This window comes from Sebastes umbrosus, chromosome 15, assembly GCF_015220745.1.
Source record: "Sebastes umbrosus isolate fSebUmb1 chromosome 15, fSebUmb1.pri, whole genome shotgun sequence".
Lineage (NCBI taxonomy): Eukaryota > Metazoa > Chordata > Actinopteri > Perciformes > Sebastidae > Sebastes > Sebastes umbrosus.
Window position 1 is genome coordinate 21184082 of NC_051283.1, and position 16469 is coordinate 21200550.

The following is a 16469-nucleotide window of genomic DNA, read 5'->3' on the forward strand; positions in this document are numbered from 1 at the left end:
TTTAAGTGATTATAGCAGCAGGAACTACACAATGCACGCATATAGACTTACACAGTATGATATTTCTAAACATATTGCACCTCCATTTAGAGGTTTGATAGAGTGCTCCATATGTACATATTCAGATCTTCTTTGATACAACTAACTTAGTAGTTGGAAAGATGACCCCTAATTGTAAACTGAAAAATGGCAAATATATTAAAAATAAAAAAATAAGTAATATTATTTCAGGGGCTTAATTGTAAAGTGGCTTTTATTGTGTGTATTGGATTAAATTCAGCAGAAAAAAATATGTTAATGGTAAATTAAAAATAGATGATTTTCAGTTTAACCCATGGTTTAATGGTGTTTACTATGGACTACGTCTGACGTCATTTTGCGTGCGTACTGACGTCGGAGCTACGCTGCCCCTGACGCAGACTATAAAGCACAAGCTCCCGCCCTGCGCGTTCCCTTTTCCGCTACAGGAAGTTGCCTGAAGGTGCTCGGTTCTTCACCAGAAGCTAAGGCCCGCAATCCGGCGACTAGCACCGTCAAATTTAGGCATCCAACGCTACAAACATAAAATCTAACATCTACAATGGCCTCCGTGTCCGAACTCGCCTGCATTTACTCTGCTCTGATCCTCCACGACGATGAAGTCACCGTCACCGTAAGTTGTCCCGATTCATCACCCGACAGCTCCGACACAACACCTCCTTCATGCTACCTAATACTGCACCTTCTGGAGCATTATACTAGTGGTGGAAGCTCTGAATTATAAAACGGAGATAGTACGGACTCTACTTACAAATTGGGATATTAATATGTCTGTTTTAATTCATTTTAAGGTGTTTAAATGTCTAAACTGTCACATAAACCGACTAGAATGGCGGCATGTTTGTTGCTAACGTAAGGCCACGTTCTGTTACCAGGACAACTGTTGTCTGTGTTGTGACGTCCTTGAGTTGTATATCTACCACATGTGGATCTGGTTGTTGTTAATCACCACTTATCAATGCATCTAAACTAAATGTTGAAGTTCTTTAAAAGTCATTCACCCAAATGACAGATGCTAGCTAATGCTAAGCTAGTGATGGTACAACATGCTTGTATTTTCAGTAGAGGTATTATCCCCCTTGAAAAGTGTGGAAGTTAACTTATGAGTGTTATGTTGGTCTGCTTTGTTTCATTCATGATAACTTTATAACGTGTTTAGTTTGCTGTTTTAAAGTTATCTTGGCAGGTTTTGGTGCACGTGGATGCTGCACAACATCCATATAGATAGATGGATGGAAGTAGTGCAAAGTACAAAAAAATATACCAGATATAAAAATACAATGAGATGAAGAAAACTGTTAACACTGAATATAGTGCAGGGTAACAGCTGTGATACACGACTATTAAAAAATAAAGTGAATATAGTGCAGAAGAGACTGTTAAAAGTGAGTATAGTGCATTATTATCCGTCCTGCAGATTATTAAGGTGGTCTGCTTTATTTCATTCATGATAACGTTGTTTTTAATGTTATCTTGGCAGGTTTTGATGCACGTGGATACTGCACTACATCCATATGATGTGCAAACTGCTGCTTAAATCAGGACCTAGCATGCTATATAGGTATAGTCTATGTGGTCTAAGGCAATTTACAATAATATGAAACACAATAGCAGCTATTGCATCCTAACATTTGAGAAGTTTGAACCAGGAAGTGACTTTTCTTAGATTTAAATGATTTTTCAAAATAGCTGTAGTTTGTTGATCAGTTCAGCATCCCTCTCTATTTCAGCAAGCACAACTACCATGTTTACATAAGTAGAATAGTAGAACCATGGGCAAGTTAATGTGATGCCTAACAGAAGACTGGACTTGCGCCTAAGTTGTGATATTTCTATTTTGTCTAGTGATGATGTGCATAAAGTTGATGCTAGTTATTTAAGGATGAATGAAAGTAAATGTTGTAACAACTGTTTTTTTTTTTCTGTGTCTGTAGGAGGACAAGCTGAATGCTCTGATCAAGGCTGCTGGAGTCACTGTGGAGCCCTTCTGGCCAAGTCTGTTTGCCAAGGTGAGAGCAAAAATCAACGCACACTTTGTTTGGGTCACATGCAGATGCAGGGTTTAAAACCAGGAGGATGGAGTAGTGTCTTTTGAATTTCCTAAAATCTCAAATGCCTTTAAGTGTCCACAGCAGTTTGATCAAAACGGCAAAGTACCATGGACTGCTCCCCTTTCTAACTATTTCACATTTGTACCAGGGTTTGCTCAATGTGAGCTATCGGCACAGACTTGAATTGCAGAAGAGCTTGCTTTACATAAGAACAATAGTGTTGTGCCTTTTAGTCCTGAAGGTCTGTGCATCACTCACCAGAATGTCTGTTGTCATTTCATAGGCTCTCTCCAGCATTGACATCGGCAGCCTGATCTGCAACGTCGGAGCCGGAGGTGGAGCTCCAGCTGGTGGAGCTGCGCCTGCTGCAGCTGCTGCTGGTGGTGACGCCCCAGGTAACTGGACAAGATTTAAGATAGGCTCGGTGTTCTCCTGATATTTTACTGTTTATTACAGCAACACTGAAATAGGATATAGTTAATGATGTGTGAATTGTGATTGTTGTACTTTTGAGCCTTGAAAGTGAGTACATAGTGTGCTGTTGACGTGTAGACCTGGGGACAGTTCGGTAACTGATTTGGTATAGCATGGTCCTTCTTAATGTAGTTTGGTCTGGTTAAGGTTGTGCTAAAAGTGATACCAACATTGAACCTCTCAATTCAGATGGATATTTTTCATTTATTTTTAAATCCTACCATGAAGGAACCCAGCTGAACTACCAGCTAGTTATGATCCTTCAGGGTCATTGTGAAAAGCCAATCTCTAGTTTTTAGTGTTGTGTTTTTTAATTGTCAGAAATCTCCCAGAGTTTTGACCGCAAAGGTTAGTTTGTGCACCCCTGCATCTTCTGACTTTAACCATACCCTATCTTGTTTACCCTACAGCCAAGGAGGAGGAGAAGAAAGAGGAGAAGAAGGAAGAGTCTGAGGAGTCCGACGATGACATGGGCTTCGGTCTCTTTGATTAAAGAAAGAATGTTTTTGTAAAAACACAATAAAAGTGCAAAAACGACTGCTGCCTTTTTGTTTAGTTTTTGTTCTCCCACATATCCTCTGGTACGGACACCTGTCACTACCAAGACATTTTAACATGTTATAGCTGCACCAGATGATGGAACTGTTTCCAGTTAACTGACATTTATAACACTTCAGTACACATTATAAAAGTCCCTCAACTGAAGTGGACATCATCCAAGTGTAATTTTTGTGGGGTTAAATGTGTAGCAGCAAATAGTAGTGGGACATATATACCAATAAGAATAAAGCAGAAATTATGCTCAGAAAATATGGAAACCAATGGACAGTTTAAGATGGTAGACTGGTAGATGTGCCAAAGCTGTAATAACAGTACAGCTTTGAGTATCATTGTAGGTGTGATGTGGGGTGACATACACTAGTATGTCTATGTAGTGTAATTCTGTTACTGGTTATACTGGTAATGACAAAATATACATATTGAAAAGCTTATTTCAGTATGGGTTTTATATTTTCCTCGGTTTATTTTGGCAGGAAAAGGTGTGTTGCGTTACTTGGTAAGCGAAAAGCTGCAAACTTGCCCAACATGAATTTTAATAAGTTGTCCTGAAGCCTTGCCTACAATAAAACATGCTGCAGTGCTTTGCTTTTATGTAATATGCTTGTTAGAGCATCTCCTCTTGGTGGCCAGCCGTGGGTAGGTGTACTATAGAGGACATTTTCTTGACCAGAAGCCCTTCAAAAAAAGACGCAGTTCGAATCCCTCCTTAGCCAAACAAAATGTCCCATATCTGGTTCAGAATATTTTACTACATCTTGTGTGTAATAATATAACATTATTACATTTAACCTTTAAAAACATTTAAAGTGAAATTGAATCAAAGATTTTTGTACAAACCATGTGGTAACAATATTTTAGGATGATGACAATAAGACCTTATGATTTAAAGGTTAGACATGCTACTTTTACATGCAGCTACTGGTAAAAGTTGATTGGAACTTAATAATACTTTATTTCTAAAGCATGCATGCATAAAACAACGTAAAGTGCTTCACATCATAGAATCGAGAAAACAGCTTTTATATAATTATGCACATAAGATATTGATTTATAAATATTATTTCACAGTTTTAATTATATTAAGGCACAACAACAGATGTTTATGGTACAGGTGTGTATTTGTAATTCTGAGCATATGAATATAAATGTGTGATTATTTCATTTCTATCAATATTACTACCTCTATAAAGTAAAGAGAGTCACAGTGATGCTTTCAAGATATATTTTATTGAACAACAGTTGGATTCTGTAAACACAATCAAAACTGACAAGAAGATAATATATAACACAAATGAACAGCATATTAAATATAAAGTATATATACAGTGCATAGTGTATACATAAACATATTTACAATATTAGTACTAAAACAATCAATCATTATCTGGTTTCAGCTTCTCAAACATCAGGCTCGCTGCTTCTCTGTAAACGGAGTATCTTTTGGTTTCGGACAAAACAGAAAAAACAATTATTGACACATGAAAACAATTTTTTTCCGATCTACAGGCTCGAGGTCAGCGCCAGTTCAGGTGTTTTTGATTAATATAGTCTAGATGGCTGCCTGTGGTCAAACTGCCACAGCTGCTGTGTCTCCAAAACCTTTGCTGGTATTGAGCGAGGAGGTGGTGTTTTTTTTTATTTGGCCAGATGTTTTACATATCTGGAGATATGTTGGCTTGTGGTAGGATGTAGGAGGCTGTTGGGGTCAGTGCACGACCTCTGGACCATGTCAGCATAATCTGCATCCACCTGCTTCAAAATGTCTTTAGCTCCATGGTGCTTTATATCAGGACTTGAATGAGCCCCCCTGTCTTGAAGGGTCCAGATCATGTAGTGCATCTTCTGTATGCTGCTGCCGATGCTGCGAGGTCTGAGTCACTCAAAGGTGAAAACTGTGTCTTCTTACTTGTATCCAAAAGGGGGAAACAGCGCCACCAAAATCCCACTTGTGGCCAAAAATATATGACAGTCGTAGTGATAAGAACTACCATAGAGAATGAATGGTAAAAGTTAAGAGACTTAAGCCCCACTAAGAAAAAAGCCATCCATCCTCTGAATGCCTTATAGGTTTCTAGTTTGTGGCTGTAGATGATAAACCTGGGATTTCGCACTCTAACGGCAAGATGGGACACCTATCCGCTGTTTTTATTGAGTTTGAAGGTATTATGAAAAAATGAAAATGTGTTTCCGCCCGGTTTCGAACCGGGGACCTTTCGCGTGTGAGGCGAACGTGATAACCACTACACTACGGAAACTTGTGCTTAAAGTACGCAACCTTATCACTTTTTGTGAATACCAATGTAGTCTACCTAGTGAGCGTACAAGCTCCGTCACTTAGTGAGGCTTAAGTCTCTTAACTTTTACCATTCATTCTCTATGGTAGTCCTTATCACTACGGCTGTCATATATTTTTGGCCACAAGTGGGATTTAGGTGGCGCTGTTTCCCCTTTTACATACAAGTAAGGAGACCCCGTTTTCACCTTTGAGTGACTCAGACCTAAAAGCTACCGTCAACGGAGGATATGATCTAGATCAGGGGTCAGCAACCTTTACTATCAAAAGAGACATTTTAGGCAAAAAAAAAGAAGAAAACATCTGTCTGGAGCCGCAAAACATTTGAGCATTGTGATGAAAGCTTATAGTCTAAGTATATAGTATATAAGTCTAATGCAATGAGGGCCAAAGAGCAAATGTGCAACGGAGTATTGGGGCCACATTGAGGGAAAAGTCATAGTATTATGAGAAAAAAGTCGTAATAATACGAAAATAAAGTCATAACTTTACGAGAAAAAAAGTCGTAATATAACGAGAATAAAATCATAGCATTACGAGAAAAAAAAGTCGGAATATTACGAGAATAAAGTCATAGCTTTACGAGAAAAAAGTCGTAATATTACAAGAATAAAGTCATAACTTTACGAGAAAAAAGAAAATAACACATAAAATTACTACTTTATATTATGACTTTATTCTCATAATATTACGACTTTTTTTCTCGTAAATTTATGACTTTATTCTCGTAATATTATGACTTTATTCTCGAAATCTCAGATTTATTTTTTTTATAAATAAAAATGAAAATGTAAACAGAAAACAGTAATTCATTTCCTCTAATCTTTTTTTAAAAAAAGGTCTGTGTCATTCAAAGCTGAAAACGTCTCCTTACTTGTATGAAAAGGGGGAAACAGCGCCACCAAAATCCCACTTGTGGCCAAATATATATGACAGCCGTAGTGATAAGGACTACCATTGCCCTCAGAAATATTGATTAATCAAGGAAACCATGCAAATTTCAGACTAATCGTACTGCTTGTGTTGGATGGATGCCTTTTGGTTTAACCATATGAACGTATCTAGTGGATAACCTCGGTTGACGGTAACTTTTACGCTCACTAGGTAAACTATGTTGGTATTAACAAAAACTGTTAAGCCTGCGTATGTTAAGCACAAGTTTCCGTAGTGTAGTGGTTATCACGTTCGCCTCACACGCGAAAGGTCCCCGGTTCGAAACCGGGCGGAAACACATTTTCATTTTTTTAATTTACTTTCAAACTCAATAAAAAACAGTGGAAAAAGTGCACCACATGGAGTGATATTAGAGTGCGAAACCTACTAACAGGTTCCTCCTCCAGTGCAGCAAAACTCACAACTCACATGTTAGCAAATGCAGGGGTCAGCAACCTGCAACATGTGGCTCTTTAGCTCCTCTCCAGTGGCTCCCTGTGGATTTTTTAAAAAATTAGTAGAAAATAAATAACTGTTATTCTATTTTTTACATTTTCAATTTTATTTATCATTGCTGTAGGTCTAATGTACGACAGAGTATTAGGGCCACATTTAGGAAAAAAAATAATTCTGAAATTACGAGAATAAAGTCACAATATTATAAAGTAGTAATTTTACCTGTTATTTTCCTTTTTTGTCGTAAAGTTATGACTTTATTTTCGTAATATTATGACTTATTTTCTCGTAAAGTTGAGTTTATTTTTGTAATATTACAACTTTTTTTCTCATAAAATTCTGACTTTATTCTCGTAAACTTCTGACATTTTTCTCGTAAACGTCTGACTTTATTCTGGAAATCTCATATTTTTCTTCCCTCAATGTGGCCCTAATACTCCGTCATACATTTATATAGTATACTATATACTTAGACTATAAACTGTGTTACCTTCATCACAATGATCAAATGTTTTGTGGCTCCAGACAGATTATAATTTTTTTTTTTATTTGCCTGAAATGTCTCTTTTGATAGTAAAGGTTGCTGACCCCTGATCTAGACTATAACATTACCTATCAGCGAAAAACAGGTGACAAAGTGACAAAATGTCGAAATGTGAAAGAGAAAAGTCAAAAGATACCAATGTCAGGCAGGTCTGTGTGACATTAGCGTACATTTAAAAGCCTGTTTATGATGCTCTGTAACAGCATTTCTTGTCTAGACAGCAGTTAGCAGAGGAACAGAATTAAAGTTTGTTGCAGAATGCAAACATATCCAGAACAATCTTCAAAATAATGAATACTGTAACGGTACCTGGAATCAGAGCTGCAGGTGGAGTCGGCTGTGTGGAAATCGTGCTCTGAGGGCAAGGGGGTAGGTTTCCTTTCATCATTGCAGGGGGTACATACAGTATAGAACGAGCACGAGCGCGAGCAACAGGACGCTGACTTTCGTTGACTTAGCGGCCACAGGTGTCGCTGTTAACAAGCTTTTGTGATTCTTACAAACAGTCCCTTTAAGTAAATATAATAATTAAAATAATAATCTAAAATAATTATACAAAAAAACAATAATCATTTCAATAAAAAACATCTAAATAAAATGTACAGTCAATCAATCATGTGTCCGCAGCTGCAGGTAATCAGAGTTTACATATGTACATACTGTAAAGAAACAGACATAAGCTGGCAGTATTTCTTAATAATAACAGTGTTTTTATTTGCTTGGTTTAGCAACTGTACATGTGACTCCTTCCTGAGAATACTGCTCACCTCAGGGGAGAGGGAACAGTGGAATGGAGAGAGAATCAGAGAGGAAGACGAGGCTGAAGGGAGGGACGGTAACGGAGGGAGGAAACGTGGGGGGTGACAGAAGAAGAAGAGAGGGAATAAAAGTATAAATAACTCCAGTGGAGGGAGGTAGAAAGACAGGAGGACTGATGGAGAAGAGGGGAAGAGCAAATCATGTTGGACATGAACAATTCAAAAGACCTGTGCAAGCATATTGGCCACCAACCCATACTGTAGGTAAGAAAACAGATTCAAGGTGTGTATCTGTCCCTGGTTTTGAGAGGAACAAAATAAGAAACTGCAACTGTAATTTCCCCCTTTTAAAAACTACAGAACAGATTATTATTAATGTTGAATTCTAATCTAAATGTGAAACAGAATTTTTCCCAAAAAAGCATTTCAATGTCCCAGAAAATCCAATTCCTGAAACAGAAGGAATTTTGACGACGAGGGACGTAACTGAAAGCTTGCACTGCATATTGTTGAACGTTTGTGAGAAGCCACAAAATAACTGTTTTACTAACTTCAATATACAAAACAAGCAATGAAGAAACCATGAATTTTACATTTTTGTAGAAACTTTCGCAAAAATGACAGGTGGGTTGCTGCTAAAAAATGTTGAATTATGGAGTAAACCAATATAATTTGAGTGAAATGTTCCTTTTTAGTGAATTGCAGTACATTTGGCACAGCGTGACCTATTGTACAGAATAATTAGGACCTCCGTTATAACCACCCTCCCTCCCCATGTTCATCCCTCTCCCTTATCCCCTAACAATTCATGCCTCAGAAACGTGTTAAAAATATAGCTTCTTTGTATATTTACTATGCTAGTTAACTTAAAAAGTGGCCTGTGACATTTAGTTTGTTCTTCAAAATACAGCTTTTCATATTTCATTGTTATTTCTTGATGCCTGAGATAAAGAGATCTGGAGTGAAGGTGAAAAAGAGAGATGACATTATGACATTACTGAGCAGCTGTAGTTATTTTTGCCCATTGAATTTTAAAGAGGAAGACTGATCATAGACATACTGTAAGAGTCAAGGCTGAAAATAGTAATAATAATAATAATAATTAATAATGATATAAAAAGCATGTTTTAAACAACAACATTATCATATCATCTTCATTATCCTCCTCATCCTGGCTCTTCAGTTCCAGTTGTTACATCCTGCACATGTGGAGAGAGTTAGTTGTTGTGTTTATGTCCATTCGCCAAAATATCTCTGCAGTCCTTCAAGCGAGCCTCTGAAACCTTTGTTTGATTCACTTTCTTCTTCAAAGATTAAAAATTAGTAATGAATGATTTAAAAAAAAAAAAATCATCTTTGAGGATACGTGATGGGGCGGAGAAGAGCGTTTCTCTGGATACAAAAGCAAATAATGCAACAAAAGTACAAAACGACACAATATCGACCGAAACGTGAGCGTCCGCCGGAGAGGAAAAGGAAACGATGAATGTTTGAAAGAGGAGAAGAGGGAGCTGATTGTTTCAGTCATGTCTGCTGTCCATCAGTTCATTTTATTCATCACTGATATCCATCTTAATGTTCTCCTCTCTTCGTGATTGGCCGAGAGCTACCGCGCTCTCCATCTCCACAGCAACAGGAACTAAAACGGGCGGATCATCTTGAGTCGTGATTGGTCGATGACATCCAGCAGGTTCTTGGCGTCGACTGCGAGGGCGTGAGCTGCCATCAGCATCTGTTTCTTGTAGTCCTTTTGTAAACTGTGGAGAACGCAGAAAACAAGTACTGTGTCACCATTACTGTAAAGAAATTAGTAAATCATTTATTAATGATTTATTATTTATTTGTACCGACCTTGTCATGACATACTGTTGGGCCAGTTTCATCTTCGCTATTAACTCGGCCAGATCGGAATTCAACAACTTCTGGGCCATCTCAATCTGTGATAACACAAACAAAATGCCAAAGATGATCAGTCAAAAGAAACTTTGAAACAAATAGAATAAAGCGCCTGGGCCACTACAACACACGCTCCACTCAACTTCAACCTGAGCTGAGGTTGAATTAGCCAGAAATGGAAACATCTGTGTGGATGTTCAGAGCCTTCAATATTGCACCTTCCTAAAGTCACAGTAGACAATTTTAAAAAATCATTTAAAACATACATGGATGCTGTAATACCAGAGATGCTGTACCCTCATTTTTAGTCCCTATATACTTATATTGCTCCTATGTCATTGTTTTGTGTTGTTAATTGATTTCCAGTAATAAATATATAGATACATTTGCATAAAGCAAGCATATATAGAGTATTAAATACTTGACAAATCTCCCTTTAAGGTACATTTTGAACAGATAAAAAAATCTGCGATTCATTTGTGATTAAACGCCATTAACTTTGGACAATCATGCGATTATCGCAATTAAATATTTTAATCGATTGACAGCCTTAAAAAAAATAGTTTTAATAAACTTGCAATGGCACGAAAACATTTTTTTGTAAGGAGGCTTTCACATCGGGGACCCGGGCCCGGATCAGAGTACACTTGACTCCAAAGTCAAGAACGTTTGATTTGTGTGAACACTGTGTACCGTAGCTGGGCACGGCTCATTGATGCATGCCCAGATCCACTTGAAAAGGTAGTCTCGGATATGATTCGCATCAGGTGTGAAAGAGGGGGGCAATCGCGAAAACGCCCTTAGAGTCATCATGAGCTAGATTCTTCCAATGATTTTACTCTAAAGGCACTGTGTGTTACAGTGTTCAGGGAAACTGACCTCCATTATAACATTTTCTGAGTGTGAGTGAGTGTGTTTACCTCTCTGTGTGTGCTGGCTGGCAGCACAGGAAGTGTCTCGTCCACCGTCGCCAGCAGAGTCCTCAGCGCCAAACCAACCTCCTACCAAACAAACACACACATACTTATGCATCAGTCTTCAGTTAATATTCACTTTTAAATCTGTTGATGATGCATCTTTAACTTGTGTCTTAACACTTTCAAATAAGGGATAGAAAAGTGTAGCATTATATTTGTTTCCTCAAAGCTAAAATAAAGTACCACACTGAGTTGTACCTCCTGCTCCTGTGAGAGTGAATATAGATCCTACCTTGACCATTGGGACGTACTCCTCTGGGGCTGCAGGCTGAATCCTGTTGGACATCTCGATCACAGCTTTAACCAATCCTGTCACGTTCTCGTACACCTTGTCGTTAGAGCGATCCAAGTTGGCCGTGGGGGGCGGGCTGATCTCCTGAGGCTGCAACTGGACCAATAAGGAAAGTATGACCGTTACAATGAGACACTAAAAACAGAACATGTGCACGTTTTTTTAAAGAGTTCCTTTTAGAAATAGTATTACTAGTTAAAATTTAATTCTTAATATCTTAATATAATATCTTAATATCTTTCAGCTTTCAGCTACAGGGTCAACACACTTGACTGTAGTTAGACACACACAACACTGGGGGGCACTATTTGACTAGATTCACACACACATAGACAAACCTCAGATTATTTCTATCTACATGTATTTCTACCGACACACACTAGATATCTTGACTTTTCTACTATGACAGCAGTGTGTCGGGTTGTTAGTACAGTGTGATGGCAGGCAGACAGACAGACAGACAGGGTCAGTTTTCTAGTGACAGACTCAAATTCAACCTGAATTAAAGGTTCTCTATTAGATATCCAGAGTATCAATATACCGTAGCAGCAAACAACTATTTGCTATGTAAAGATATAGAGGAGTAATGTCTACCTGAGCAGAGAATGAAGTCACTCTCCCTCCGTGTGTGTCATAATCCGAGCTTGTCTGTACCTTGTTTACATCAAAGTACAGACAAGTACAGACCTCAAAGTACAGACATGATGACGGCTCAGCCGGGCCATGTGGAGTCAATAGATATGCTCTGAATTTTGTATTTATCACCTTTAAGCAATATTTTTGTTTTTACTAATGTTAAATCAAATGGTTCAGTGTAATGTGAAAGCGTTGTTCGGAGTGCTAAACCAATAAGCTCTGTGTACCTGCTGAATGTTTAAGGTAATTTTTTTTTGCAACTTTAACAAGTTGACAAGTTGTTGACACATATCTTTGTTTTTGTTTTTCTGGTCCCTTGTGGTTAAAATCCCTTAATGTAAGTTTAATTAATGTTCACAAAACTACCCGGCTGATTTGATTTTGTTTAAGCTGCAGCCTTTAATGTGGGGACATAATTAAAGCTGAAGTGATTTGTAGGCTACGACTTTAATGAGAAAGAGCTCTGAGGAAATGCCTCAGTGGAGAGCTTGATTTAAATGAAAAATCACCTGAAGCCACAATCAGTTTTTGTGCATTAAATGTTGGCATGTTACTGAGAAAAAGTTTCTGTATAATAAGTTAATCACTGGAACTTATTTAACAACATGAATTTAACTATATTATCATCTAAAGATGCAATGGAAGACATACAGTACAATGATCAGTTTACAATGCTTCTATTGATCTAAGAAAAAAACAGTACGATGACTTTTACAGTTTGGTTTTATTTTTCTTTACCAGGGATATTTTTCACGACACTCTGGCTACGACTACAAACCTAAAGCCAGCTTATTAATACTAATTAATATTAATACTATCCATTGCTTTAAATGGGGAATGGTGGAACTAGCTAACAATGTTGTATTTGCGTCAAAATAATAACTCCGAGGTCAACGTTTTGGAGCTTCCAACCACATCTCACAGTCTTCCCCAACTTCCCTCATGACCATGAGATGCATGTGAAAGCCCCAGATGAGATTATTTTGTCACAAATACTGTTCCCAGGTCAAGAATGAACTTCCATGCTCAAATGTTTTGTTTGTTATGTCATATTTTGTTCCGTCTCTGGTAAAGAAAAATAACTATAATTGAGAAAGCTTCATGAAGCTTCTCTGCACATGATGATACTGGTAACTATTAGCTAACTCTACTGTGATGACAGACAAACACAGAGATCAGCTTACCCTCCACGGCTATGGGGAGGTTGAGGAGATGGGAGGGAGGTGTGGTTGGGTGGATGGGGAGTTTGACAGGGAGGAGATTGAAGGGGATTGGGGTCGTGATGGGAGGGGGAGAGTATTTGACAGATTGATTGGTGGATAGATGGATGCAGAGTGACAAGTCAGAGAAGCAGGATGAGTAATAAGATGATGGCAGGGTGTTAAAGGGAAACAAATGCATGGATGTTAATGAGAGAGGGGGAGAAAGAGTAAAGGGAGGAGAGAAGAGGGACAGCACATTAGGGCCAAAGCCAACCACAGGCAAGGCATGGCATGGCACAGCATGCAACCCACCAGTAAAATGACAAATAGTGTTGAAGTCAACTCAAAAACAATAAGCTAGAATGGGAAAGAGGCTAAATAACAGCAAAGTGAAGGAATTGTGTTCACAAATTATGTCATTTTAGGAGATTTATTGTTCATAGCATATTGAGTATACCTTGACTCCCTCGTTGTAGCTGTCCACAGGGCAGAGACTCGCCAGGTTGCCTAGGTGACCAGGAGCTCCAGGGCGGGGTGGTTTCTTAGGAGGAGCCACATGTTCTGGAAAAAGGAGTATGATAGTATGATGTGTATGTATTATGGAGATAAGTATGATGGTGTGCAGTGGTGGAAAGTATGTGACTCCATTTAATGTTACTTTAAAAAGGTACAGTGTGTAAGCATTGGCGACATCTAGTGGTGTGGTTGTAGATTGCAACCAACTGAGTACCCCTCCGCTCACTCCTCCCTTTCCAAAGCTGCGGTAACGTGAGCTGCCGAGTGCAAAACTGCGGTAACACCGTTCACCTCGCACAGAGGCCGTCCTTACCATAATAACACTACTTGAGGAGCAACAGAAGTCAGACGGTGGTTGGCAATATTGCCGTTTTGCACTCGGAGAACTACGGTGGCCTTCAGATAACGTAAAAAACGTGAAAGGCTCTCTCTAGAGTCAGTGTTTGTCCATTCTGGGCTACTGTAAAAAACATGGTGGAGCAAGATGGCAAACTCTGTGAAGAGGATCGGTTCCCTATGTAGATATGAAGGGCTCATTCTAAGCTAACGAAAACACAACAGTTCTTAGTTTCAGGTGATTATACACTAATGGAAAAAACATAGTTATGAATATTATATTCCATTTCAGCTAAGAGATCCCCCGAAATGTTACACACTGTTCCTTTAAGTATGTCTGTATGGTCGTTCTCTCACCTGCTTTCCCTACAGGCTGGTAGATGTGTTGGCTTCCACCCTGCGCAGAGAGAAACACACACACATAGACACACAGGTTAAACCTTCAGCTGTCTTTAATCATTATTAAATAGAGAGAACCTCTTTAAACAAGAGGATACACTTTGCCAAAAAGTCAATGATTTCACCAGCTAAATATTTGAAAATATTCCACGTTCACAGTTTGTTATTGCATATTGAGAATTCCCTCCAGCGATGTCACTACTCAGTTACAGCTGATACAGTGAGGAGATGATAAGGTCAACGCTGAGAATAGCTTTAAGACAGAACACATTTACAGTAAAATGGGACTGTGTAGAGCTTCTGGATTTAAAGTTCCCATGAGCCCTCTGTGGTCATGTGGTTGGTGTGTAGGCAGTACCCCTCCCTGGCACACACACAGAAATACTTTCTCTTCTTCTCCCAGTCTCTGGATTTCCCCTCTCTCTCTCTCTCTCTCTCTCTCTCTCTCTCTGTCTGTCGGACTGAATACTTTCCCTCGGCCTCCCTCTTGCACCTTCTCATTCTTTATCTTTCTCCTCTTTGCTATAATCTGCTAGATTTCTCCTCCTTTTCCCTTTTTCTATCCCTCTCTTTTCAGCATTTACCCAATTACACTTTGACTCCGATTTACCTTTAGCTTAGCATTCCTCTCTCCATCAGTGTGTGGAGGGGGTAAATAACCGATTTTCAATGCAAGTTTCAACACATACACACACACACACACAAACACACACACACAATGACTGACCGGTGCTTGTAGTATGCCGTCCTCTCTGTCGATGCTTCCTCTGCTGTTTCTGGCCTCTGCCTTCTGCAGGGAAGAGACAGAGAGATATATTTTATATATTAAAAAACATAACTAAGCATGTGTTTTGAAGCAATTTTCATTACTGTAGAAGTTGTTGCAGGTAGTTCCAGTTAAGTAATAAAATAAATTAAAATAAACTAAGTAAGACATTGTGATTTGATTTGATGAAAAGCATTGGGCATTCACAAACAAACAGAAAATATGAAAAACCAAACACAGTATCAAAAAACAGTCTGACAGCCACCTGCAGGTTACAGAAATAAAAAGTCGACGCATAGCAGCTGTAGTTATCCTTTCCTAACTAAACACCACATTTCAACAAAAAAAATGCACAATTAACCAGCAAAATCTACACTGCCTCAAAAAGTGATCATCATCATCATCAAGTAAGGATGAAGAGCAGCAGATAAACACAATCCCATCCACTCAAATAACTTCCTGACAGCCTGTTCATGCCAACTAGTTTACAGAAAACAATAACATTACAAAACTCTGTCCATATCTGCACCACCAAAACCCAAGCATAACTCCATCTCCCTCTCTCTTTCTGTTTCAGTACCGTCTTGGTGAAGCACGCCTTGAAGAGATGCATCCTGGGAGAATAGAGGCTGAAGAAGACGGGAGGAGGAAAGCAGAGAGTGGAGGCCATCGAAAGGAGGGCGGAGATGGGGACAGAAAGTATGAGAGAAAGACAGAGATGCAAGCAGAGAAAAAACTTAAGAGAGAGAAAGGCTGATGAAGAAGGAGAGAGAGGAAACTAAGAATGTGGAAGATGAGACTGAGAGAGACAGAAAAACTGAGTCAGAGAAGAATGGAGGGAGAGGGAAAGACAGACAGAGAAAAAGAAGAAGTTTTTCCAGAGGAGGAAAAGCTCCACTGAGCCGCAGAGAAAAGATCCAACCGCCTCACTCTCCTCTCTGTTTCTCTCCCTCGGTCTGTTTCTCCCTCCCACTTTTTCCATCTATCTGCATCTCCCTCTGTTTCCCCTCTCGCTGTTTCTCTTTCTCTCTCTCTCTCTCTCTCTGATGGGTGATTCGTTGTTCCACCCTCTCCACGGCTCCTGCCAATCCCACTTCCTTTCTCCCTCCTTCTGTCCTCCTCGCAAACTTCCATCTCTTTATTTTCAGGCCTTACTTTCCTTCTCTTCTGTTTTCACTCTCCTTCATTCTCCTGTTGATCCTCCTTTTAGTTTATCACAAAGTTTAGCTTATTTCACCGGAACGCCTTTCATTTCGACGGTACTCTGTAGTGGTAGAAGTATTGGGATCTTCTACTTATTCTACTGTTTTCTGCTTTTTAAGGAAGAACTTGGAAACCAC

At 38.9% G+C, this 16469-nt stretch overlaps 2 protein-coding genes and 2 non-coding genes across 19 annotated transcripts in view; 2 read left to right on the forward strand and 2 right to left on the reverse strand.

Annotated features, from left to right (window-relative positions):
• The first annotated feature begins 432 nt into the window (after positions 1-432).
• Positions 433-3101, forward strand: rplp1 (ribosomal protein, large, P1). Its single transcript, XM_037794983.1, has 4 exons — positions 433-652; positions 1974-2048; positions 2374-2485; positions 2975-3101. Exons 1-4 carry the CDS (start codon positions 581-583, stop codon positions 3055-3057), a joined length of 342 nt encoding a protein of 113 aa, XP_037650911.1. The 5' UTR covers positions 433-580; the 3' UTR covers positions 3058-3101.
• A 2206-nt stretch (positions 3102-5307) lies between these two features.
• trnav-cac lies at positions 5308-5380 on the reverse strand. Its single transcript has one exon. It is a non-coding gene; the product is annotated as a tRNA-Val (tRNA).
• Positions 5381-6576: 1196 nt separating this feature from the next.
• On the forward strand, positions 6577-6649 carry trnav-cac. Its single transcript has one exon. It is a non-coding gene; the product is annotated as a tRNA-Val (tRNA).
• Positions 6650-8040: 1391 nt separating this feature from the next.
• Positions 8041-16469, reverse strand: part of ptk2aa (protein tyrosine kinase 2aa) — a 68533-nt gene continuing 60104 nt past the window's right edge. For 13 of the 16 annotated variants that reach the window (XM_037794974.1, XM_037794973.1, XM_037794969.1 and 10 more), the window contains 8 exons: positions 15091-15153; positions 14322-14361; positions 13570-13673; positions 13095-13103; positions 11215-11370; positions 10926-11006; positions 9961-10046; positions 8041-9866 (listed from right to left, as the gene is read on the reverse strand). In XM_037794974.1, the coding sequence (XP_037650902.1) occupies positions 9749-9866; positions 9961-10046; positions 10926-11006; positions 11215-11370; positions 13095-13103; positions 13570-13673; positions 14322-14361; positions 15091-15153 (657 nt within the window). In that variant the 3' untranslated portion in view covers positions 8041-9748. The remainder of the gene's footprint in view (positions 9867-9960; positions 10047-10925; positions 11007-11214; positions 11371-13094; positions 13104-13569; positions 13674-14321; positions 14362-15090; positions 15154-16469) is intronic. The other 3 variants (XM_037794980.1, XM_037794967.1, XM_037794981.1) reach the window with 1 other exon arrangement.

What these genes read in the sequence shown, in the direction of transcription:
- rplp1 (XM_037794983.1), top strand. Translation starts at nt 581, where the DNA reads ATGGCCTCCGTGTCCGAACTCGCCTGCATTTACTCTGCTCTGATCCTC. An exon ending in ACGATGAAGTCACCGTCACC is followed by an intron (nt 653 to 1,973) that starts GTAAGTTGTCCC and finishes CTGTGTCTGTAG; the next exon opens with GAGGACAAGCTGAATGCTCT. An exon ending in GGCCAAGTCTGTTTGCCAAG is followed by an intron (nt 2,049 to 2,373) that starts GTGAGAGCAAAA and finishes GTCATTTCATAG; the next exon opens with GCTCTCTCCAGCATTGACAT.